Here is a 26,534-nt window from a genome sequence, read left to right on the forward strand (position 1 = left end):
CTGGTAAATCAGATACACAGCCTACTGAGAGGAGTTTTAAAAAACTGCATTGTCTTGGCATTAACATGGAAGCAGAAGGATACATCTTCCTCCTTAAATAAGAAATTTTAAAAACAAATATTCCAGGAAGGTAAGGCTAAATATAAATCTAGACTTGCCTTTTTCTAGGCAGGAGCCACACCTTGTATGTTTACATCCAACAAACCCAAAGACAGGTGCTTAGTCACCATGCAAGTGTTGACATGAAATTACCTCCTACTAAGGCAAACTGCAGGGTGTGCAAGTGTGACTGACTAAAAGTGATTGCAACAGGGAACCTCGTGTACGAATTAGAAGTTACAAAATACAGCAAAACACCTTATGGGAGGCTAAAACACTATTTAAAAGAATGACTGTGTCTGAATTCAGTTTTCTCTCATACTCAAAAGACCCAAAATGCACATGTCCCAATAGCCTGGCTGGGATCACTTGTGCTATGACACAAGGTTCAAGGAATGACACCTGTCAAGCCCTCCACATCGTGTGGTTCCCTTGGGTGGCCTCAGAGCATCATCTTGGGGCAGATTTTCTGTGCCTGGCTGTGGGCCTCTAAGGGCACAGGCCTTTTGGGCTCCAGGTACACTTTGCATTTGTCAGCATTTACAAGTGCTCCTAGTGATTATCATGTATGTATCACTTCTGTAACCATTTCCTCATTGATTCTACTCAAGATGTCTTCAAACCAGTCTTAATATTTCCTTTACAAATCCCTGTGCTCTTTTGACAGCTGGGAACCTCCTCACATTTCACTGAAATACTCTCCATCTAATTCTATCCCAGGAAAAGGCTTCTAAAACCATAGTAACTATTCCTGCGAGCCCAGGCTCTTTAAATAGCAGTCTTTCAGCTGATAAATCAAGTAGCATTTGTTAGTTATTTCTTTTATTGTCTCCTTTTGTGAGATCAGAGCATTTGCATTTAAACACAAAGTGCATTAAACCCTTTGCTTTTGTAAGGTTTAAATATGCACAGCAAATTTCTGTTTTCACACTGAGTGCCTGGTCCTATTGTCACTCACACCAACAAACCCAGGAACCTGGACACACAGCATTGCTTTCCAGATGATGATACCCTGCTATTAATTGAGTCAGTGTAACTATTTCCAAGGGCTGCTTTGTTAGAAGAGCAATCCAGCTCTTTCTCCACAGAGAATGACTTAGCAACAGGGATTTGTAGATTAACAGCAGTTTGGGAACATGACCATGTGTAGCCACACAGAAATCTATCAGTCATCATCCAAGGCAGATTCAAAGAATAACAGAACCAGCTACACATCTGAACTGCCAGTCAAATGCCAGCCAACTCATTATTTTATGAAATACATTTTATATACTGCTTCCTTCACATGTTTGATATCCAAAGTTGGCTAGAAATGGAAAATGAAGTTGTTACAGTTAAACTACTGATAAAAGGAGGACTGCATCCTTTTCATTTATGTTTGAAGTGAAAAAAAAATCATTATTCATACTTCAGAGGCCAGTTTGCTACCACTGTAGATTTTTTTTCATGTGCATAATCCATCTTCTAAGAAAATATTCTTTACTTCTTCCAAAAAACCCACACCACAGAAATAAACCATATTAAATGTCAGAAACTACAGTGTCAGTAGCATTATCTTTGTTTAAGACACTTTGAGGGCTTGCACTCTTGACAGAGACCATGAATTGAATTTGAGTTTGCACACTGGTTGTTTAAGAGAAACAATCCTTTTCAGAAATCTACTGTTTGCTTAAATGTCTTTTATTTGATTGAACAGAATTCTCTGTTTGCCTGTGATCCTTGCCATTGAAGTGGTGTTTGCATTGGCTCAAATACCCTCAAACACAATTGTGCTGACTTACACACACAAGCAGAAGACAGCTACTTTCAAAGAGAGATGTGAAGACAACCAAAAGTGTTGTGACAAATTTACTCTGTCCTTGCAGCCCAGTGCAGTAGCACAGTCCCAGGACACAACCTGACTTGCATTTGAACCAGGGCTGCAAAGACAATTCTTCCTTTCACTTCTCCTCAGTGCTTCACATCCACTTCCATATTGTTCCCCATGCTGCTGCTCAGTAGCATTAGGACAGTAAACAAAACCTGTGTTCCTCATTGTATTTCAGGCTAAATTTGGTTACAGTGTCAAACAGAGACTGGAAAAAACGGAAGACAGCACTTGAATAGTGGGAGTACTGAAAATGCAGGCTTACATAACCATCAACCCACAAACTCAGAGCCAACGTGGGGTAACCACAATTAACAGAGTAACAGTCACTGTCATATCTCCTATCTTCAAACCTTTAATCCATATAATAGAGATCATGTTACTCCTTTGGCTCATGTTTAGCTAAAGCAAATCAATTTGTCCTTGTAAACCATCCCTGTAATAAAGCTTCATAGTAAATCATGAGGATTTAATTACTAACACTCGGAATTTCAGAATTCCTGCTCAGAGAGAATTTTGTTAGAAACTGGGAGTGAGAAATTTTGAGCAAGAATGCTCAAACTTAACTAGTGGGACTTTTACTCAAGATTTATTGAGTTGGTGTTCTGGGTTGGACCACTGAAGAATTTTGAAACTGGAGCTAGGCAATATATGGAATTGAAAAAATAATTTAAAAATAAGAGGCGGCATGGGAAGATGAAATGGGGAGATACAATTTTGTGTAGGATGAATATATGGGGAAAAGTGTTGAAAATATAATTCATGTTGTGATGAAAACTGAGTAGGTTGAACCCTCAGGCACAGTTTATGTCTTGCACAAGTTCCCACAAAGTACAACAACTTCCCAGCACATTGCAGGAGTGGTAGAACCTGACACCTTTTGCTCTGCAGAGACACTTGGGCCCTCTGAGGTAGAAAGCTGACAAGGTGGTTTAATCTGCAGACAAGGTACTTTTTTCTGTGAGGAAGAAATTTGGAGGAAAAGCAGAATTTGGTGTGCTGTTACTGTAAGGCTTAACAAGTCTTTCAAGACTGAGTGTGGTTAGAGAGGGCACAGTGCCACAAGTCAAGCAGCAGCATTTCAGGATTCTAGTCCACACGTAATGAAAAGGCAAGAGGCCACTGCTTAATAAGCATTTCAGTGTTGTATCCCAAACAGCTGGACACAGTGTCAGGGGAGTCACAGGGAAATACAGGCCTTAGGAAATGTGCTAGCTCAGAGTACTTCTGAAGAGACACAACACTGCTGCTACTGAATCCAACAGATTAGTGACAAAAGTGAGTCCATCTCTGGAAACACAAGTGTGTCCAGAAGAACTGAAACTGCTGTCAGTAATTTAGTCTTCTATCAAAGGGGATGTTTGTCATTGTCTAGTCTCCACAAGGTTTCACTCACTCATTTTCAGTGCTGAATTTTCCCAACACTGAGGGATGGAAAACCATCTGACCCTGATCACATATGTTGAGAGACTTCCCTTCAGCCTGTAAGAAACAAATCTGAGAGTTCCTCTTTCACTGGTGCATTAAAAATGAGAGTTCACCTGAGTTTAAAGGATATGTAAAGATTTTTTCTTCAGTTATGTCTCTGGCTCTGAAATGCTTATACAATCTCACTAACTGATGCATCTGTAAAGCAAATGTCATCTTAGATCTGAAGATGTAATGTCTCTGTAGACAAAATATTTATTTTCTATCCTTTAAATCCAGAGTACCACATTAAAAACTGACTACACTTAAAAACTGAATAGGACAGACCCACATTTTACCAAAGTTTCTTGATTAACATTAAAAACAAACAAAATTAACAAAACTAGTTGTTGAGATCTGAGTTTTAACTGCCACTGACTGCAAAAAGAAATGCCTGATCTGCTGTTTGGCTGGTACCATGTTCTAAAGTAAGGCATAGATAGGCTACAATTGCACAGGCATTTTCTGTCCCATCCTTTGGGCAGATTAAGTTAAAAAGTATTGCTTGATGATTCCTGTAAGGACAGAGTTCCCTTCTGGACTGAGGGCCACAGGCTGCTGGGAACAGTTAATCATGGGGAAATGCCTGAATCAGCAGCATCATGAGAAGCATCGTGTGAGGCTCTGTCAAACATGTCAGTGCAACAATACCGTTACAGGGAAATTAAGGTTGGAAGGGACTATTGAAGGTCATTATTTTAATCCTCATGTTCAAATCATATCTATGATCAAATTTGGATCAGGACAATTATTTTGATCATTCTGTTGGGCAGATAAGTGAATATAAAGTGCAAATTCTAATAAAATTCCACCATTTCTTTTAACACATTCCTGGTAATAACACTGAATAAAGGACATTTTAAACAGGTAGCAGTGAACTGACCTGTCATGTTTTAACCTGCATAATGACAGTTTAGAGACACTTGTGGACATATTAGAAAGAGGAAGCTTGCCAAAGGCTATCTGGATCTGGGCATTGCAGTTTGAGAAGATGGATTTATTGGAAATTTTTTTTTTATTAGTATGCTAAAGACAGCTTGAGATGTTGTAAATATTGTTGCCATGCTACACTGACAATAGACTAACTCATAAAAGTTTCTTCATGGTATGGTGAAATTAATTTGGCTATCAGTGCTTGGCAGCTGGATGTGAAGCTGCTCAGATTACAAGCCAAAGAAGCAGTAAAAAATGGGTACTGCTATCATGTGACATGAAAACAAATTTTCTGCTGAAACAAGAAATACATGAGTGCTCCTGTAAAATGTTATCCCATTATGAGGCAATTTCAGTTCTTCTACTTGGACCTCATTCTGACATGTGAAAACAGTTCTGCTGTGTTTGTGTGCTGCAAAGATGCATTGATTAGCTGCAGAGAGCAGTTCTCTCACAGCTGCTCTCTTACTCTGTTTTATTGGATATTTCCTCATTTTGGGAATCTGCTAGACAGTACTGATGTTTTTCTCTAGTGTTTACACAAGATGCTTGTTCTCAGATAACACAGAAAGACTAATAGTGTTTAAAATATGAGCTCTTTATAAATGTGTGGGTAAAATCTGGTTTTATATCCATTACAGCTGTCTTCTTGATATCTGTATAAACTTTTATAGAAGTTATTATTACATGATGACAACAACCTAGCAAATCTCTTATAAAATAAGAGATATATAATTTATAAATTATAAACGGAACCTGACAGTGTTCAAAACCTCAATCAGAGGACTAGAACATGGATGAAGTTTGTGACTGGGTCTGTGACTTGTCATGCCAAGGGGGATCCCTAGTAATTTGATCAATGGATACTCATCAGCAGTGTCTACCAAGAGCCTTAGCCATATTTTCTGTATTATGTTGTCTGTTTTTCACTCACTAACAGATCCCAGTCAAAACTCAAAAGACAGGAAAACCACAATCATGAGAGAAAGAGAAGTCACACATTTGCTGTGTCAGAAAAGAGGAGGTGTTAAAGAGATACCATTCAATATCACAGAGGATTAAATGCTTCCCACACAGCCAGACATAACAAGACACAAAGCTACCTAGGAAAAGGTAACAGGTGCAATTAAAGCTGCCTTTCATACAGCACCAAATAATGGCAATTTTAGATTATACTTGACTTCTAGTGGTTTAAACACAGAATAGGACACACAGCAGAGCTACAAAGCTCTACCAGTCAGGGGATAACCTGTGGTTTAAGGATTACAAGGTCTTTGTATCACATGAGGATTTCTATGATTGTGAAGCATCTGGAGTAAATGAAGGAAGAATGACACAGTGACCTTTGGAACAAAGTCTTCTAAATCTTAGAGCACAGACTGGCATTGAGAAAGACAAAAGCTAATTATTATTTTTATGCTTTGAATGTAAACTAAACTAATCCCCAATTAGACAAAAAAAAAAAAGGACATGTTTGGGTGCAGTATGGCCAGCCCTGTTACACTGCAGCAGGGTAAGACAAACAGACTGGAGATGAGGGAACTTTGACCTCTGTATGTCTTGATTTCTTTCATTTTCCCTCATCAGCACACTGTGGTTTAAGTGAACTGTTGAATTTCAGAGCTAGTCTGTTCCTCTGTCTGAACAAAACATAAAAGACCTGAATGAAGAGACAGTGAGAAGAATGAAGGGATGATAAAAAGCATGGGAAAAATTCTTTACTGGGTATAAGAAGGTCTGTAGGTATATTCATGTATGTAAGAATTCTTCAGTCTGCAGCCAAGCACTGGCTGACAGATGCAGGCTTTAATCAAGGAAGGACTGTGGAAAGCATGAACACAGGTGTGCTGTTCACTGCTTTTCCAACAGATGAACTGTGGGGAGCCAGCTGGAGCCAACAGAAGAGCAGCAAAGAAACAAAAGGAGATGGCTCATCACACAGCATGGATCAAAGCTGCAGTGCTACAAGTTCACTGGAGTTCAAGGATAGGAAGTCTACAGAATAAATGTCCACAAAGCTTTATTAAACACACAGAAACCATCTCTGATCCAAGAAACTCCTCAGCTGTGATTGACTGAATGCCAGAGGATGTGTAGGACAAGTACAGACACACATGGCTTGTTCTTACATTCTTCTCTAAACACCTGCTTGTGGCTGCTACCAGAGACAAGATACCAGGCTAAAAGTACTTTTTGATCTGACTCAACACAGGAACATAGAAAATAAGTCTGCCTAAAACCAGATCATATTATTAGGCTCGAGAGTCAAATATAGGAAAAGTAAGACATCAGATTATTTTAGAGTCTATTAGCTGTACATTCTATTACATTTCATAAATAGATATACGTTTTAATTAAGAAAATGGTGCTGCCACTTTCTGCCAGTGAAAACACTTCATTTGATGGAGAAGTTATCATTACTCACAGTCATTTCTAATATTATACAGAAATTCTACAGAAACAACAGCTCAGAATGATAAAACATTATCTGTGCCTGAAGCTTGCATATCTTGCACTTTTCCCATACAGTATATTATGTGTGTGTTTACTAAATAGTTGTTAGTGTGGCTCTGTGTAGCATCTCAGAATGAATCCTGACTACTTTTTGTTTCAGATCAAGAATGCTTGGACAAGACCATTCTGAAGGGCAGCTTGGCACAGGGTGCTGGTTTCTCTGCTATGCAGAACAGAATGTCAGGTATGCTAATTACTGGGTGACTGAGCACACAGGCATTCCTTACACACACGTGGTGGCTGCTACAGAGCAGAAGAAAAAGCTTTGTATTCCCCATAAAATCAGCGCAGTCTGCTAATTGCAGCACAATTAACCACCCTCCTGACACAAGGCCACAAAATCAAAACTTCATGTCACACTGGGAGCAAGGTTAAGTCATGTGTAATAAAGGAATTAAATAAGTCTTCAAAGGTGCTCAAATCTGCTGGACAGGGTTGTTTCACAACCCAAGAGATCACACAATTTGATCTGCTTTACGAAGAGAACACACAAATGGAAGCTACACTGAAGGACCAAATGTTAATATAATTACCAAACTTTCCAAACTTTGTTCCTTCAGAGACATAGAAAATAAAATTTATTTATTAAAATAATGTTTTTTTTCTTGTCGCAGAGGGAGTTGTCTTACCAGATCAGTTAAAACAGAAATGGGCATATATCAAAACAGAACTGAGAGAGCTAGAAAGATTAATATTTAGAAAATAATGTGATGTACAAGACAAAAAAAGACAATGTGATGTTCCCCCGTGAGTTTATTGAGGTTTTAGTTACAAAAGAATCAGTGCTGTGGAGGGCCATGGCCTTGAGCGCCGCGCACGCAGCGCAGAGACAGGCTCGGCCCAACACCGAGGGACGGCTCCCCAGCGCCGCCCTGTGTTGCAAACACAGAAGTGCACGGACAGCCCGTTCAGTGTGGGCGGAACGGCTGGGGCTGCTGCTCAGGCCCTGCAGGGTTTTTAATCACAGGTCCTTCACTAACACATGCTCTGCTGAACACTTTCTTTTATCACTGCTGAATAACAAAAAGAGACATCGATCATATAGCAAAATAATATTTACATGCAATCCCAGTAAACAAGGTAGAAATGCCAGTAGGTTTGGCTAAACAATTAAAAAAGAATCAAATCCTGTTTGGCAGCAAATCATCCAAGCAGTATTTGCCATCTGTAAGTTATTACTCAAAAGGAAGAGCATATAAACTGCGCATTTGATTTTCTCAGTAGCAACCACGGTGCCTGATAGGCTTATACCCTTAAGGATTTTGGATAGCAACAGTTTGTGTACAAGTAGCTACTTAGTAGCAGCTGATTCAGAATGAGCCAGCCTTGCCTTTAATTGTAACAAATTTATACATTTACTGTTCAAAAGCTTGTACTGTAAGAGGGCACTGAAACTGTATACATTCATAATGTCAAGAAAAGGTGTCTATAAGTTTTTCCATAATCTCTGCTTAATTGTTATTCATATTCCTGCTTGTAGTCAGAATTATGAATACAGTTCTCCACTATCTTAATTAACACCTCTAATCTAATGCACCTGGTATGTCTATACAAGGAAAATATTTCTCTGTGGTTTTCACCATGGAAACATGTTCTGATTGTCAGTGATCAGTCTGTTAGGGCAAGAGAGGTGCCAATATGTAAGCATGTCTGATGCACACACAACAGGTGCCTTGGAAGCTCTTCCCTGTCTCAAATCCTAAAGCAGTTTTCCCTGAACATAACAAGCAGGAAATCTTTTCTCTAGCCAGCCATATCTCTAGCCAGCCAAAAAACTGAACAGAACAAACAGGAAACATTTTCTTATACAAATTTTTAATAATGTTAGTATACTGATTAACAACAATACACGCAGCACAGAATATTTCAAACTTTATAGGGCAAAGTACACATCTTTTATTACATTCTGGAACTGTTCCCAAGTTCTTCCTTAAGTTATTTACTCTCTGATGAAGCAGCCCTGGGAGTGTCCTTATTTGTACTTGCTGCCCCATGGGCTGCTGCCACAAACACTGCAAGACCATAGAAATATCTGGTGTTTGTCTTTTCCTACACTGCACTTTCCTTTGCAGTAATTGCAGAGCAGAGCACATTCTCCTGAAATCCCTCTTACATAGGAGCCCCTTCTGTAATCAAGAAAGCAATAATTAGATCAGCTGTGAAGTAGCCCATAGTTCTCTGATCAAGGCAAAGGGTGGCACTTTCACACTGCCCTCAGTTGCACATGGACTTGAGTTTGTTATAAGACATTTGTACAAATCCTGCAAATACACCTTGATGCAGTGGCTGAAGAACTGAGAGGTTCAGGCTAATTACTTCTTTTCACATTAAAAATAAATGAGTTTATAACATGAATTTGCAGCATCTCAGTAGATCCATGATACTTGATAATCATTCTGCAAACACTTACTAGACAAACATCCAGGGGATCCTTCTGATTTTAAAAGTCTTCTTAGTAGAGTTCTGAATATAATTTTCACATTGTGGATTTGCTATTTGCCGTGTATTAGCTACTCTGTAAGTCCTTACAGGGGAGTCTCTTACGGCATGGAAGGATGGATACACTTTGAGCAGAGACTTTTAGCCCAAAGTCTCTCAGCATTTTGAAGAGAAACTCTGTTTCTCAGAATAAATTTGCAAGAGGTAGAAATATCAATTACAATGTACATGCAGAGATGCAAACACGGCTGTTTGAAAATGCTCCCCGGTAGTGTAAATTCCAGAACATCCACCAGAGGGAAGCTCATGCATTCATTCAGAGTGAAATAAATAATTTGAAGGATGAAACACACACCTGATATTTAAGGCAAAGCAAATTCTATTTTAATTGTTTCATAGCAGTAGCATGGACTTTTTGAGCTTGGAAAGGTTTCAGAAGTTATTTGCCCATCTAAAAGTAACAGACTTATAGAGAGTTTCCTGGATTAATGACTGAACTTATTGCACTACTTATAATATGCATGTACACAAAAAACTTAAATTGTGTTTTTTAAACATACAGATGCAATTTAATTTCACTGCTGTGATGAAGTGTACCAGAGCTTCTGTGATTCGAAGTCCAAATGCATTCATACATTAAAGCCCACCCACATGTGGCCACTGGAGTGAGTAAGATACTGAATTGTTTAGCCACTGTTGTTTTTAGCAGTTATTGACTACACTATTGTCATCTGTAAGTTATTACTCTTCCCCATACTTGTTAATGGAAATATTTGCTAAATTGTCTATAAAGTTTGTGTTCTACTAATTTAAATTTGATAAATAACAGACACTTTTAGAGAATATTAAAGGCAGTTTACAGTGTGAAGTTTTCTTAGTGATCCAGGAGTCACATAGAGCTGTTCAGGAACATGCTCCTGAGCTAATGTTAACTCTAATGTCTGAGATATTTAGTCTAACAGCCTAGCTTCAGAGTCTTACTCAAGGAAATCTTAGCAGTCCAACACTTCTTTGGGATTTTTCTGAAACAGAAATTCCAGACTGTGGCTGCAATTGAGAGACTCATTTGTTTTCTAGCTTAAATGAAAGACACAGCCAGAGGTAGAGGCCATTTGGCAAGCAAACTTCAACTCAAGTGGAGAAAGGTGTTTCAGGAAAATGTAAGGCCAGATGCTTCAGAAGTTCAACCACATCCATACACTACTGGATTAGACCTATACTTATACCAGTGGTTGTTCAGACAACTGCTCTTTTCCACCAAAAATAAAGTTGTACCAAAAAAATCCTACAGAGGTGTCACACAATGGTACAGAACATGCAAGTCCTTTTAGGGATCCTTGGTAGATTGAGGGCTGGCCACAAGATTGTAGCTACACTTAGAGCACTTATTACGACATAAAAATTTACTTAAGAGCATACCTTATTGTTATCTACAATTTCTAGCAGTTTGTGTATCTTACTGCTACACAGGATTTTTAGCATTTATCCCACCTTTCAGTTAAGCAGTTTCTAGTGATCAGTGTAGCTTTCTTTACTATCTAAAGTCTTTGGTTATGCAGGCTTTTAGTCACCTGAGCCCTCTGCAATTCAGGTCAAAGTCTTGATAATCAGTGTATGACACAACAATCATAATCTAGATTGACTTTACTTAAAGAACCTGCTAGTCCCTGCAGCACTGGGTGACAAGAGGTACTGGACATCTCTGCTCGATTGTCTTTTTCCAATAAAAATCTGCAACTTACTTCAATCTAGATATGCCACTGGCAATAAACTAAAACAGTCTGTGAAGATATTTCTGGAGAAATAATGTGGTGTAAAGGTGATTTCATTGGAAGAAGAGATCCTGCCCAGCACTTCTTCCCATTAGTTAATTTTCACATGTGGTTTTCAGAAATTCCCTTCAGAATAGAAACAGATTGTTTCGTTTTTTCCCCTACCTGGTATTCATTAAATGTGGTTAAAAACGAAAGGAACTGGAATCATGTATCAGATTAAATCCCAATTAAAATCTGTATTACACAAATAGTATTTTGAAGATATAATACTTGACTTCAGTGGGGTTATTCTGGATTTGCTTTTGATCTCATTATACTCTTACAAGAGCAAAACCAGCTAAGCTGCTTTGGGGGTGCTGATGTTACAATCCTTTTTCCATGGTGAAAAATACTTTTAAACTTAATACTGTGCACTACATTTGCCAGGTTTGTAAAATTAGGGAAATAATCTGCATCACATTCTTAAATTTAAGAAATTTATAAATAACTCCTTTGTTTCAGTGAACTTTTTTTAGTGGTAAATACCCATCCAGTTCCACTTCTTGAATATTTCTGTTGGCTCTGCTGTTCTAGTTCCTCCTTTAACATTTTAGAAATGAACTTCAGAAAATGTTTTGAAATCAGGATAACGAAATAGTTTCATACTCTTTGGCCAGGCTCTGAAGAACTTATGATTCATTTAGGATTTGAGTACTACATTGACTACCAAGTTTCCTAGGAAAAATCATAAACATCATAGCCCATTGCTGGCACAGCAGGACAATAATGTAGTCATATCTTTTCTCTCTGGCATGGAGCACTTCCTCCTATAAGTCTACATCCAGACAGAATACTCTGATGGTTATTGTTTGGTAAAGAACTGCAATTTGCCAGAGAATTAGAAATACAACTCCTACTCATTTTGTTGTACCAGTACAGTACAAACAGTTGATTTCCTTTATGCCAGGGTATTTATAAGTATGATTGACTGTTTTCTGCTGAATTAAAAAAGATGACATGAAGGTAGTAAGCACAATTTTTGTACTTTAAAATTCTTGCCAAACGTATAATGCCCATTTGTAGTTTACCTGCCACTCCTCTGGTTTTTGTTTTTATAAAATAAAGTGCCAAGTTGTTCATAGGAGCAAGAATAGAATAGCATAAAAAGGGTTTCTTTCTCCTCACAGCCATTGATTAGATCAGTAACATCAAAACAGTTGCACATTTCTTTAAATAGGGACACTTTAGAAAGACCACCAACATGCTGTAAAATTTGCTGAAGCACAATGGATGTATAACTAACAGCAAAGTCAGGTCCTGCATTGTATTTTTACTTTTGCTTTGTATGCAAAAATACCCATCCTCCTAAACAACAGGAACTGCCATATGTGGCCATCTGCCATATGTGGTCAGATGTCAGTAAGAGTAAACATGAGGATGTGAGCTCATAGTCTGCATTAGCCTTCAGAACATCAGTTAGAGGAGAACTTTCAACTAGTTCACCAACACCTACAGAATAAAAGCAGAGCACAGAGCAACCAAGAACAGAAGAATTTCCAGAATGAGTCAAGCTGAGGAAAGCAGCGGGAACTCAACATGGAATATTGTGAGGTCAGTAGTCTGCATAATACTGGCCTTGTCATTTATAATTGGCACTCCTGGGAACTGCATTGTCATCTGGACTGTTTGTACAAAAATGAAGAAAATATCTCTTTCAGTCCTGCTGATCTTGAACCTGGCCATTGCTGATGTCCTTGTACTGATCACTTTACCAATCTGGATTTACTCTTTTGTTGACTCATGGGTTTTTGGAACCATCTTCTGCAAAGTGCTGGTTTTCATTATTTACTGCAGCATGTATGCCAGTATATTTCTGATTACAGCACTCAGCTTGGAGCGGCTACTGGCTGTGTTTTACCCTTTCACAATTCAAACCTACAGAAGAAAAGAAAAAATTTCTTTAATTGTGTTCCTCATTTGGTTCCTGTCTGTTGCCTTTGGCATTTCTGTCATTCCATTTCAAGAGACAGAAGAAATGAACGGTCGGCTTCTGTGCACGTGTCGCAACTACTCTTCCAATAGACAGAAAGTGTCCTATCTTCTGCTGGAGACCCTTGCAGGTTTTGTAATCCCTTTCTTAATTATTTGCACTAGTTATGTGTGTGTTGCAAGAAGAATAAGCAGAATGACTTACCAATCCAAGCAGCGATCGGAACGTCTCATTGCCACTGTCGTGGTGGCTTTCATTCTGTGCTGGTTCCCTCACCACATCTTCAACATCCTGGATGTCATTTCTGTTGAAATAGAGCTCTCGAATGAGGAGATGTCTTTGGCACTGGAAGAAATTGTAGACAAAGGAGTCTACATCTCTGGAGCACTTGTATTCATCAGTAGCTGTATTAACCCTCTGCTTTATGCTTTTGCTGCACGAAGGTTTCAGAACCACCTGAGGTTTGCCAAGATGTCAAAGCTGTTTGAACAGATCAGTCAGACTGTAACAGAGGAAGACAAGAAAAGAAATCTGGTTGTAGCCAAACATGAAGATACTTTGGTAGGCACAGAAAATCTCTAACAAGGAACTCAGTGAATAATCTGTGTCATTTCTTCAGCAGTCCTTTCTCCTCAATCTCTCTTTTTCATTTACTGAGCAGTCCAGGGAAAGCTGTAGAGAAAGAAAAGCTTTTTGGGTTTTTTTCTTGTGTGTTTTATAAGAATTGGCATGAACAACATTGTTCAGTTCATAAATTATTATTCACATCATGAAATGAGCACTATTTCACTGTTGCTGAGAACATCAACAAGGTGGCTAAAAGCTGAAATTGTGAGGAATACAGCATTGTTACTTTCCATTAAAATTTTTTCTGATTTCTAGAAAGTCTGTGTGCAGAAAACAGAAAAGAACTGCATGTGAAAAAGAGAGACCTTGAAAGCTTGAAACTAATGAAACTAAGGTTTTGTCAGAAAAAAAAAAAGTTGTTACATGTTCAAAAATCCTTATACAATCTAAAGTTTTAAGAAGTTAAATTCTTTATATGGCTCATAATGGTTTTAAATTATTGTACTAATGACACAAAAGTCTTCTGGGTTGATGGAAAATTCAAAGCTATTTTTAATTCATTACTATATTTAGGTTTGAAAGTAATAAGGGTTGTTTATACAGTCAAGATCATTTACTGCATTATCTTGGGGTAATGGGTTTGAACAAGTCAAACATGGAGTATGAGGACTGTGTTGTATGGCAAACACCACTGCAGACTGCATGCTGGATCTGATGGCAAACACATTGCATACGTCAGTGGCAATTTGATGTATTAAATATATGTACTTTGAGTATCCTCAAAAATTTTGATTCAAAGAAGTTAAGCTTCCAAGATGTCTATTAAATTGTGGAAGAATTGGGTCAGGCTCAGGTGAGGAGGAAGGAGACATCCTTCCTACTAATTTTATGTGTAAGAAAATTATGGTAGTAGTACAAAGTGTCTCTTATCAGAAGAACTTCACCTTGCAAATAAAAGAGTTATATTTTTCTATTCTCACAGAATAGTGGACTTTGCCATAGGAAACCAATAAAATTAGTATTTGCAAGGGCTTTAGTTTTGTGAATGTGTGTAAACTCACTGTGAAAAATTGCATGGCATCAAGTGTTTGCTTTTGAAGTTTTATTTATTTCAGTTATGCTTAACATTTTTTACACTTGCTTTGTAAATTTTTAAGTCAAACATTTGTAATAAGATCAAGATAACTACTGATTATGAAGCATGTTGTAATTTCATTTTCCTTGTTCTGGACAGTTGCTAAATAGCTATATTACTCATCTTTACAAAGAAATTACAAATACTAACCAGCCATTATTTTTTGAAATTTTGAATAATTTTGAATTTTGAAGTGCAGGATATTTGAGTTGTATTAGTTTAGCTTGTAAACTGAAATAAACACAGAGAGGTTAAATCCTTAGCTACTAATGGAAGAATATTTCTCTAAACTTTGCATATGTATTTGTTATTCCTGCTTCTTATCAAAAAGTATTTTTTTCTCCTGAATAGAAGTCCACAGCACAGAGGGTTTTCCTTCAACAGGACTCCTTCACTGAAATTAAAGAAAACTTTAGCAAGATCTTGTTTGCAACAAAAAGTAAGCAACAAATGAAACACTTTAGACTGGACCCCAGCCTTCACCTACCACTGTTCTTCACCCCTCTAATAGCTTTTAATTGCTATAGGGCATTCAATATAGCAATGTGACATTATCTCACAAAAAAAGCAGCAGTTTCAGTTATCTACTCATAAAAAAGTGAAGCTGTATTTCCCAATATGTTCTTGAGATAGGAATCACTCACTATTCAACAACACAGAGCAGACCAGGAGATTTGCTATCTGATAAGCACATGAGCACAGCAACTGAACTTCTAGGCCACAAAGAGTCAAGTATTTCCCAACTCAGAGTGTGAGAAAACACGCAGGCAAACTTTAGTACAAGCTGCCTGACCAATATTTTCTTTTCTATCAGTCCATGCCTGAATTTTCTGCCTTAATATTAATTTTTCACATTTTCTCCGTTGCTTTTTACTCACAGTACTGAAGTTGCTGTCTATCAGGAGGTCCATCAAGGAGCTAGAACTGTCCCTCTTAATTTCTCATTAATGGCCTTGGTTCTATGTCCAGTAGATAGTCAGACAGTCATCTCTAAGGACTGTGTTTCTTTTGAAGGCTGTTTGAGAAGTACTAGAACATACTAAAATGGCAACATTAACTTATTTCATTTTTTTGTAGAGTAAATAGGGTTAATTCTTGCAGTTGGTATGCACAGTTAAAATCCTCACTGATTTAATACTTTTGTCAGCACAACAGTCATGTAAATGGGACAATAAGAGTCCACCTAAAAGTACAAGCAGATGACTTGGTTGTCTGCTGCTTCCTTGAGCAGGTACACATCAGGCCTAGGAATGCAGCCAGATTTTGCACTTCATCAGGGCTAACATGCTCTCACCTCTATCTGTTGCTCAAGCTAGATCAAAATAGTGGCCTCCTATTAACTTGAGACACACTCAGATTCTCCCAGGAAAATAGAGGCTTCATGTCATTTGAGTTCTTCTTTTTTTTTTCTTTCTTTCTTTCTTCCTAACCCTTCTACCCTTGTTTATGAGGTCTGCTGTGTGTTTTCAGTGTCCAGTTATTTCTCATGACACAGCAAGGCAGAAGGCTGAGCCAAGAGAGAGCCACTTCAGTCACCTGAGTGAAATCACCTCAGACTACACTGAAGTGCAGGGAACATCATGTGGAGTCAGTGCAACTCTCCTTAGAACACTGAGTACTAGGAGGTGATCAGATACTTTGAATTTCTCACATTTGTAAAAATTAATCATCTTCTAACAATTATCTCTTAACATTTCAATATTTCCCAGCCTGAAACTTGCTGTCAACATTCCATGGGTTTACATCAGGATTTTTTCACATTTACTATAGTAGGATTATGCTGCCTAAAGTGAATTCCTGTAATATTAAATGGATTGAAGGAAAGCCTGAGGAATTTTTAGCTCATGCAGCCAATATACAAGAAGGATAGAAAAGGACATAAAGCATCAGCCTTACACTATTTGTTGCCTGTTGACATCAAAATGTTTCTGTAAGCATCAAGGCAAAAGAGTTATACCTGGATTAAAACAATGAAGCTTTGTGAATATTTACAGGCAACTAACAATTTAAGGAGTAGCACAAGGGAAATCAGAGATCCTTATTTACAAGAAGAAACAGGGCAACTGCATTATATTAGAAAAAAAATTTTTAAACCTCTAGAACGTTTTCTAGGAAGAAGTAGAGCAAAAGACACATTTTAAAGACAGTTAAGGCTGCAGTTATGGAACTTTTAGGGTTACAATTAGCAGGACTAAATGAAAGATTTGCCTGCAATGCCTGGGTGAAAGGAATAAAAGAAGATAACAGATGGCACAGAAACAACACAGGAATTCAATTTCTTCACATTCAAGCAAGAGTCTGATAAAGAATAAATATTTCAGAAGATGCAGAAGTAGCAAATATTAACAGCGTGAAGGTTTTCTCTACAGCTCTTGTATTATTCTCTTTTCTGCATATATTGGGAAAAGGGAAGGCAAAGGAAAAGCTATTGCTTTTTTGAGTAGAAAAGCATGAGAAATAAGTTAGTCAAGATTATTAAGAATTATATAGACTTAAACTGGAACTGAGAAGTTCGGCCATGAGAACTGAGTATAGAAAGAGACCAGACCGGGAAGTGAAAACTATTCAGTTGCAAGACATTTTCAGATTTTTGTGAATTATTTCTTGTCAGAGCAGGTAATCACTGAAACAGTTCCTTATTAGAAAACTTCTCAGTGTGATCCACACTGGTGCTCAGTAGATTTAAGAAAAAAATTCAATAAACCAGAGTTTAGAGAGACATAAGCCTGTCCTCTGAGAGGGTGAGTAGCCTAAGCTACTCCTGTTAGCATTAAGAGCTGTCTGTGACCAGGGCTATGATGAGGGACACCAGGATTTCAGAAACTTTACAACACTGTTTACAGTCCTCAGAAAGTTCGTGCTCTGAGGACTGTAAAAGTTTGTGCTCTTATCTCCATAAGAGATAATAGAGTTGTATACTATTGAATTTCTTTGTGTCTTCTTTCCCATTAAATCAAATATGCTAAAAATCATGTGGATGGTTCTTAGTAAGATTCAACATTTTAAAACAGATTGAAGTTGAAGAAATATTCAGATTAGAAGAAAATTATTTTATGGAATGTGTCAAGTCAGTGATTTAAATGATGGCATTATTGAAAAAGATGCCATGAAGTCTTCAAATACAGGTTAAAGAGTCACAGCTCTTGAATTAGGAATCAATTATATATCTGCTAAACAGCAAAATCCACTTATTATTTATCTACTAGAAGTCAGCTATCAGAACTAAATCTTGATTGCAAAATTAATGGTCAGTCTTCAGTTTTGGCTGCACCTGTATAGGTACCAACAGTGTGTGCAGGTAAGTGCATCACTATTTCCATGGGCTATTAACTAGGAAACAGTGTGAACTGCACTGAGACACCTACAAACAATGTATTGTGATTAAAGCAAAGGGTATGTCCAGATGGTAGTAAATTGGAGGATTAGAAGTTTAGCCTGCTCTTACTGGATCTTAAACTGAAAAATCAGACTTCTCATTTTTGCACAGCAGACCTGTTCATGGTATAGCACATTACACAAAAAATTAATGGCTAAATATTTCATTTTCATAGAACTGTGAATTTGAAGCAGTGTTTATGTTCTGTCATTGGTGGTGTCACCATAAGAGCCACAATAGGAAAATAGCTGTGTGAAGATCACTTCTAGTCATTGCATCTCTGATGATGTGGGAATGTATTACAGTGTAAACAATCTGAAAACAAGTTGCAGGTTCAATACCTTAACTCTACTACATAATTTCAAAAGTCACTATAATATTAATATTTACTGGTGAACTTGGTGATTAGTATCAGAAACTTAGAAGTCATGGACACTTTTTAAACATTGCAGCTATGAGTGCCTGTTAGATTTAAAAATACAGCCACAGAGCTTCAGCTGTGCTGTAGAAAGGAACATTAGGTAGTTAAATCTGAGGGAAGCATTTAGCATCACAGGTTTTTACATGCCTTGTTCTCTCCTGCCACCATGTGGCTTTTCCATTTTAAAAAGTTAAGCTTAAGTTTAATACTCTGGAAGTCACTGAAACAAGCAGTGAAATACTTTGTTCATTGTTTCAGTTGTGAACCTATTGAAGGTTCAAGTCATTGAGACAGAAATGTTCACAAAAATCCACAATAATATATTAAGCATTCATTTCAGAGTGATCTAGTTCATCTCTTTTTTGCTCTTCAGGAGCCTAAGCCCACATTGTTTCAAATATTGCACAAATTAGGCAATCTGAGAATGCCTGACAGAATGCCTGACAGTTGCCTCATGGCCAGTCTGTGAAAAGTCTGTGCTGGAAACAACTTCTCCCTGCCAAGCCATCAATAAGCATGTAGAGCTGGACCTTGACTTGAATTTGAGTAGCTCCCATCTCCTGCCAGGTGATATTATTGATTTCTAGGATTTTGGTAGTTTTGAGATGCTCTCAAAAAGTTTCAGAAAGACTTGACTTCCTTATGGCTAAATTAGAAATGGTTCTTGCAGATGACAAATATCTTGAAGATATCCATTATAAGAATGTTGCAAAAGCTTTGCCTTTAAGAAAATAAGAGAAGTGTTGGGAGTAAAGCAGAAAACAGAATCAATAGATTTGGTTTCAAATACCTTTTTTCTCTATTGCTATGTTCAGCTTCTGTATGTAGTGGTTTTGGTGTCTTTCAACAAGGTTTAGCTTAATCCTCTTACATTTGTAATGTTGAATAGCATTACACTAATTGATTAATCCTACTTTTAAAATGATCAGAAGAAACTTATTTTGCTGAAGAACTTCTCCTAGCACTTCTAGGAAGAAGACATCCTGAATGAAAGATTTCTACCCAATAACCATTTCCCTAAATATCCATTCTACCCCAAGATTTGCATTGTATGCTACAATATAACCCAGCTATTTTACATTACACACCTTATTTTGTTCTTTGACAGCTAAAGTAAAATGAAAATCAGAACCAGCCAGTGATGAGCAAGCAGGACCACAGTGGTCAGTCAGGGTCATGTCAGGAAGTCAGACCATAGGTCAGGACCTGTATCAACAAGATACATGGCCAAGCACAGGCATGGCCAGGGCAGAGCTCAAACAGGCACTCCAACAAGGCAGGTCAAGTAGGGGTGAAGTTCCAGGCCTGAATTTGTATGGATTTCCAGGCCTAGAGGCAGGGTCTGTAGAGTGGAGGGTCATCAAGACGAGTTAGTGCACCCAGGGAGCTGATGCATTTCCAGTAGCAATGGAAATACAAAGAACAAGAACAGGAAAATACAAATTATTCAAGGAATAATGGCCATAAGCCACAATTGCTGTTTTATGTAATGGCTTAAGTTAGGAAACTTTGTAAAAAGCAGGGAAGCTTCCTAGAAAAAATGATGTTGTTTTTACACTTTAACATTTCAAGGTTGTTATTTTTTCACTTATATTCACATTCCTTTAATATTACAAATGAAGAATTATAATATAAAAACTTCAGAATAGTTTTCCTACGTCTCACCCTTTTTCTTCCTTTGATTCTTCAATTCTCATCAGAGTTTTTCTGTGTTTGATATACAGAAAAATACTTTGCTCTCTCCAAGATACAGAAAATTACATCTTTTAACCACTGGAAATACATAGAAATTCTCTGAGCACAAGAGCAAGGAAATCATACGCTGTTCTGATCACAAAGATGTTATCACACTCTGCACTGAGAATTTCACTTGCTATGGGTCACTGAACTTTGGCTGGAGTTAACCAGACAATTAAATAGCCCAGTGTAACTGGTGTAACTGTTGGGTTGGCCATGTGATAGGATCTTTCATTTCATTTCATAATACCATTGGTTGAATAAAGTTAAATATTTAGCATCCTGAGCACAAGAGCACGAAAAGAAAAATTCTTGGCTTGTGTTTGAAAACATAGCTATGCATTTCCCAAGCACCAAATTCATATTGCATTGGTTATAGAACACTTGTTTCCTTGTTGCTCTATAATTTAACTCTAGTAAATAGTTTTGGGCACACTGATAATTTCACAGAGAGGTAGTGGTGTAATTTAACCTTTTAAATTACTGGTGTTTATCCACAAGTGCTAAAGTGTACCAAAAGCAATGAAGCTGTTTAAGAACCCAGGGAATATTTTGCTGTGTTTTTCCCCTGTGGGTGAGGGAGCTGTGGGAGGTGAGCAGGTCTCTGCTCTAGGCTGACCTATGGCAGTGTGGTCTGTCCTACACTTTCCTCACACTCACATTCCTCCTTACAGCAGGGGACATAACACCCCTTTTTGTGCTTCAGCTGCTCCTAGAGTTGCTGGGTTCCCCAATGCATGTGGCAGCCTGGAAACATCATTTCTGTAGGAGCTGGGTCCGTGCTTTAGGAGCTGCTGGCCCTGGTGGCTGCAGCCAGGCCAGCCCGGGGCAGTCCCATGGCAGGGGAGCTCACTGAGCTCTCCTCAGCTGCCAGAGTAGCACAGGGAGTGAACAGAGACCCCTCCAAATCCCACCTTGCCACTGCTGTCTGCGTGCCTGGGAAATCCCTTCTCGTTTCTCACGTGTATAGGCAAAAATAAACACACAGTGTGGCATTGCTAAGCCTGGGAAGTGAAGTTTCCTGCTCTCAGGGTAAGTGAAAACATGCATTTCACCTTGGCTGCTTGAGGCAAAACCACTTCCTTTTCTTTCTGCTGGTTCCCCTTTCCACAAAAAGTAGCTCACCACCATTCCTGTTTAAGGAGAAGGATGATGTATGTCTGTTCACTGGTAAAGGCTGGAACTGTGATGAAATGTGAAATGTGCCTTAGAAATGTGCCTTAGAAATGTGCCTTAGATCAGTACTTTGCTGTAAAGTGAACAGACAAGCAAAAAAGAACCACAGGAAATCCAATTTCATTTCTCTGATCAGAAGATAAAGATAAGCCTCTAGAGCTAGCAACTTCCTATATTTTGTTCAGTATTATAGTGCATTTAATTCTTCAAAGAGCAGTATTAAATAAACAGTAATAACTAAAATATCCAATGCTAGAAAAAAATGAAGGATTTTTCTCCTTTTCTATAACATCATGAACTAATTTGAAACAGTTAATTATCTTTGAAATCTGTTGTTTAAACTCTAACTCTGGGTGTGTAATTAATGATAAAATGACAGCAAATAAGTAATACAGCATTAATTTCTTTTTATTTTATTATATAAGGGAGAAGGATTTTAATCAGTACAAAAGGAAGTTCAGGAAATGAAAAATTGCTTTTTTGCAGTGATTAACAAAATTGGTAGGACTCCATTCAGTCCACAAGAAATTAGGGGAATCCTTAGTAAGAAAGGCAGTAAAAGACAAGAAATATTTCTCTACTGAATTTAAAACTGGCCTATGGAAACCAGAGCTGCAGGTGTTTGTGGAAATAAGTGGTGTTGCAGGAATTTTAAAACTCTGTAACTTTATGAGCAGTTATCCAAGCCAAGGCAATGATACCAAGTAACCCAATCTGCTGCCTCAGGACATGAGCAGGGGTCAGGAGGGCACTCCCTTTAGTGCCCCAACATTACCTGCATCTCTAAAGAGGAGTTTTGTTTGTGTTTTTTTCTGAGTAGAATTCACATTCATAGCGACTTCAGATGGTTGTTGATACTGGGCAAGGAGTGCAGTTTTGTGTTCAATATAAAACATTCCTGTAGAAATTTCATTATGCCTGGAAAGGAAAGCCAGAGGGAAGAATTGGTTGGAGGGGATGCCTTGATGACCTGACTGCCATCAAAGCCCCCCTTGCACAGCTCAGAGAGGCTGTGTGTGACTCCTGCTGTTATTGTTCCTGCTTTACAGTCAGGAAAACAGAAGGTGAAGGGAGATACCCAAGGCTACACAGTAAATGCCATTGTAAGGGTGAGATAAGTGTAATAATATATTACCATAATTAAATATAAGTCTAACAAAATTATTATCACATGGCACAGGTGGGCTAAACACTTAAAAAATTTTTTTATCAGAACACTTAGCTTTTTTAATCAAATTTATATAAATTCTAAAGGAATTTACACTACTTAAGTAGGTACTTCAATAGAGCTCTTAATGAAGGTAGAATTCTAAACTAGTATGGAATTTATCTTAGCAGGGTTTTCCAAGTAGCTTCCTGAATTAAGAATAAGGCAGAAATAGTAACAGAGAAATTTACATTAAAATAATACATTAAAGTTTAAAAATTAACATTTCCTCGGGGTACAGTTGGAATGACTGAAGTATATATTAAAGGTATAAATAATTGCCTTTATAGACTAAGTTCTCTGCAACTTAATTAAAGTAAAAGTTTTATATTTTGGTTACAAAAGCCTCTAAAGATGTTTTAAACAAAAGCAAGGAATGTGTAGCCACAAAGCAATCTGAAACAGTAATTTTAATCTGGAAAAATCATTTTGCAGAAACTAAAAAATAAGTTTCCAGAGTGAACCCCTGCATTTTAGGCATTTGATTTCAACATGTCTCAGAGGTCAGACTGAAATCTCAGGTTATATCTTACACTTATATGGAAGATCCTACACAAATAGTTGGTTTGTGTTCATCACTTCTTTTAGAAATGAGCTCAGAAGCTACTGTAAGATATCTTAGAAGCATGAAAATTTATTTTTAGAATTATTAATATATTTAAGACCCCTGATGTATTTTCTGGTATGCTGTGTCATGATTAGTGATTTTAACATCAGACCTCTAAAATTATGTTTTGAAATGATTATGTATTTTCCATGTAGATGTAATGAGCACAGTAGCACAAGAGAGAATTTTTGCAGATTAGTTTCGTTTTGGGCAAATTATACTTCAGAGAAGCCAAAGTGAAGGCTACATCTATACATTAATTCAAAACGGATTTCCTTCTCAGTCTAAAACATATTTATCCCAGGTACTGTCTTAGTTTCAGTTATTTATCATGGACAGCTTCCTTCAGGAATTTAAACATGTCTCCAACTTGGGCTGCCCATTATGCACCAGTGTATTTAGAAAGCTCAATCCCCTGGCAGTGCTGATGTGTTATTGTGCCCTCAGCTCTCCATTTCTCACCCTCTCACCTCAGCCAGCTGGGCTGGGCAGGTGCTGCAGATGCCACCCAGCTTTTCTCTGAGCTTTAGTTTTGTGTAACACACCTACCTCGGTGCCTCTGGCATTTTTTTCTTTTAGAATCTACAATATTCACATATCCACCAGAACACAGAGAAAAATGATACCTGTTCAGAAAAGATTTGATGAGCTAACAAAAATCATCATTTTACCTTTTGCTCAAGCAACATGAGGAGCCAGTCAGCACACAGGAACAGTTTGTGTTTGTGTGCACACATCTGTGTGCAGGGGCAGACTCTGGGAGACATAGGGAGAGATTGGTGTACAGAGGGTGTCATGTTTTCACAGTATAAATAGATTGATTTACTATAGTCAATCAAATAAATTTTTTATAAAAGCAAGGGAAATCCCTAATGGTGCAAGGAGTTTGTTTCTGCAAAACTGTTTCATGCATTATTTCCCCCCATTGACTTTGATATGACCACTCCCAAGCTTAAAATTAAGTACGTGCTGAATGCTTAGATTTTCAAATGAACCAAAGTATAAAAATTTGCCCAAAAACAGAGCTGGTTTCAAGGATTTTTTTTCTTTTGGAAGGGTTTCCTAAAGTGTATTTACTCTTCATGATGAGATTCCTGATGTCTACAAGTTTCTTTTTACTTGTAGGTAATGTGCATGTGTGGTTGAAATATGAGATCCATCTGCTATCTAAAAATATTGGAAAGTTGTAACTCCCAGAATAAAATAATGTTGTATATTAAGAACAAAGGGCCCAGCACGGTCACGTAGCCTGAATAAATATATATTGTACACAAATTCCTGCTGGCTAACAAGGTACCATAAAGTGCAGATTTGTGCAGTAAGAGGTCATAACAAGCTGGAGAAGGAACAGGTTGCAGAGCTTCTGCAGAGCATGTGATGCGCTGTGTTCACACCCTGGCATGCCCTGGAGCAGCTTGTTTGTTCATCTGTTCCTACAGGCAGTAGAATCCTTGTTACACCTTTTGCTTAAACTTGGATGAATAGGGGCAAGCAGCCTGGCTATTAGAAATAGAAAAAAAAAGTTGTAAATTGGCTAAATTTAATCTGAATACTATACAAAACCTTCCTGACTAAGGAAGGCATATTGAAATATATATAAGGTATGTTAAAGAATCAGGGGTTTTTTAAATATATAACAAATGGCTCTATAAACAAGAAAACAGAGAACACCACTGAGAAATGAAAATGTGAAAATGTGGATTGTCATCTATTTGCACAATATAAGGGTTTGAGTCTAAAAATAAAACCCAACAAGCATAATGAGATTTGCAATAAAACCTAGAAGTGTGTAAATCTAACACTGCCTTCCTCTTGTGTCATACTTTCAATGCTATAATAAAAAAGCAGTGCTGTGGAGCAGAATAGCACAGGAGAGGTTGGCAGTGGAAAATATTCCTAATTCAGCTTTAGTAAACTGCTGGGGAGATGATTTGGTTAACATGAATAAGAACCACAGGGATGGGAAGGTACAAGTGCAAGAGCAGTAATGGCACCTCCTCTGTGCACATAAGGGATGGCAGTGGAACAGTTCCCTCCACATAACTTCATGTATTTAACTAAGGTGCTTAAGTTACAGAACTGGCTGACTTCAGCTAAAAGCTGATTGTTGTCAGAAATCACTTCCCTCTGCCCTCTGCCCTTCTCCTGTACCCCACTCTGCTCTTGGCTCTGGGATTCCCTGCTGACCTCCAGCTCATCTGGCTGCAGGCTGTCCAGCCTGATAAAACAACAGGAGTTACCTTTGCCCACCTTCCAAAGTGTACATTTTTTGCCAAGTTAGTGAATTTTGTTGTCTGACCTTGGAATTAATCTGATAAACTTCAGAGGCAGCACAAGAAAGATGTGGGAGAAAAGAAATAGGAGCTGGAAAGGTGGGGACAGGACTCAGTGCCCTCCCTCCAGGAACTGTTGATTTGGCTGAGCCACTTCTCACTCTCTGGACTCCCCATTTAACCTGTAGAGAGAAGTAAGTAGGTCATGAAGCAATTTAGGGAAGCTCTTATTTGACTATCAACTATACTTAAAAATAAGGAGAGTACTTTCACAATTTGTTTGCTTAAACTAGAGGCTTAACTTATCATGGTATAAATATCCTGCCTTCATCTTCCTTACTGTAAATCCAACCTTCACAGCAAGCTGGAAAATATTCTGTGTCTTTCAATGACTTTTTTTAATTGTTAATCTTTTCTGTGTGGCATCTCTCTCTCAATATTCCTTTTGTTTACATTTCCAGGTGTGGGACCTTTAAATTTTTTTTTTAACTTATTCACTGAATGTTCAATTTGATGGTTTTTTCAGTGAATGACTTTGTTTACAATTCTTCTCATTCCATCATTTGTATTAACAGTATATCTTCTGTTTTCATTATTAGTATTCCTCTAGCTACAGAATCGTGTTTGCATTCTTCTGTAGTTGCTTTGGCTGTGTCTGCCTGAATTTTCTTCTGTGAATGCTGTTTGCTGTTGGACAACACTGTTCTCTTTACAATTGCTTGCCTTCTGTGTAACTTTTTATTTGTGGTATTTTTCCAATTACATATATTTTTCTATTTCAGGGGGTTTTTTTTCCCAGAAAACAAAACACAACAAAATCAACCACAGGTGGTTGCAAAGGAGCAAGACTTCACTAACAAATAGGAAAAAAGCCTCAGGAAAAGTAAGAGACAACACTTTTTATCACATCAAACTTGTTCACTCATTTTTTTAACCCCTGTCACATAAGCTGAATCAGAGATTTGATTTTCC

The 26,534-nt window shown here is 37.8% G+C and overlaps 1 protein-coding gene across 1 annotated transcript; it reads left to right on the forward strand.

Annotated features, from left to right (window-relative positions):
• Window positions 1-12,595: 12,595 nt before the first annotated feature.
• On the forward strand, window positions 12,596-14,520 carry LOC135452836 (leukotriene B4 receptor 1-like). The gene has a single exon (XM_064723284.1). It carries the CDS (start codon window positions 12,635-12,637, stop codon window positions 13,643-13,645), a length of 1,011 nt encoding a protein of 336 aa, XP_064579354.1. The 5' UTR covers window positions 12,596-12,634; the 3' UTR covers window positions 13,646-14,520.
• Window positions 14,521-26,534: the final 12,014 nt, after the last annotated feature.

The sequence above is a fragment of the Zonotrichia leucophrys genome, chromosome 11 (genome assembly GCF_028769735.1).
Source record: "Zonotrichia leucophrys gambelii isolate GWCS_2022_RI chromosome 11, RI_Zleu_2.0, whole genome shotgun sequence".
NCBI classification, from domain to species: domain Eukaryota; kingdom Metazoa; phylum Chordata; class Aves; order Passeriformes; family Passerellidae; genus Zonotrichia; species Zonotrichia leucophrys.

What these genes read in the sequence shown, in the direction of transcription:
- LOC135452836 (XM_064723284.1), top strand. Translation starts at nt 12,635, where the DNA reads ATGAGTCAAGCTGAGGAAAGCAGCGGGAACTCAACATGGAATATTGTG.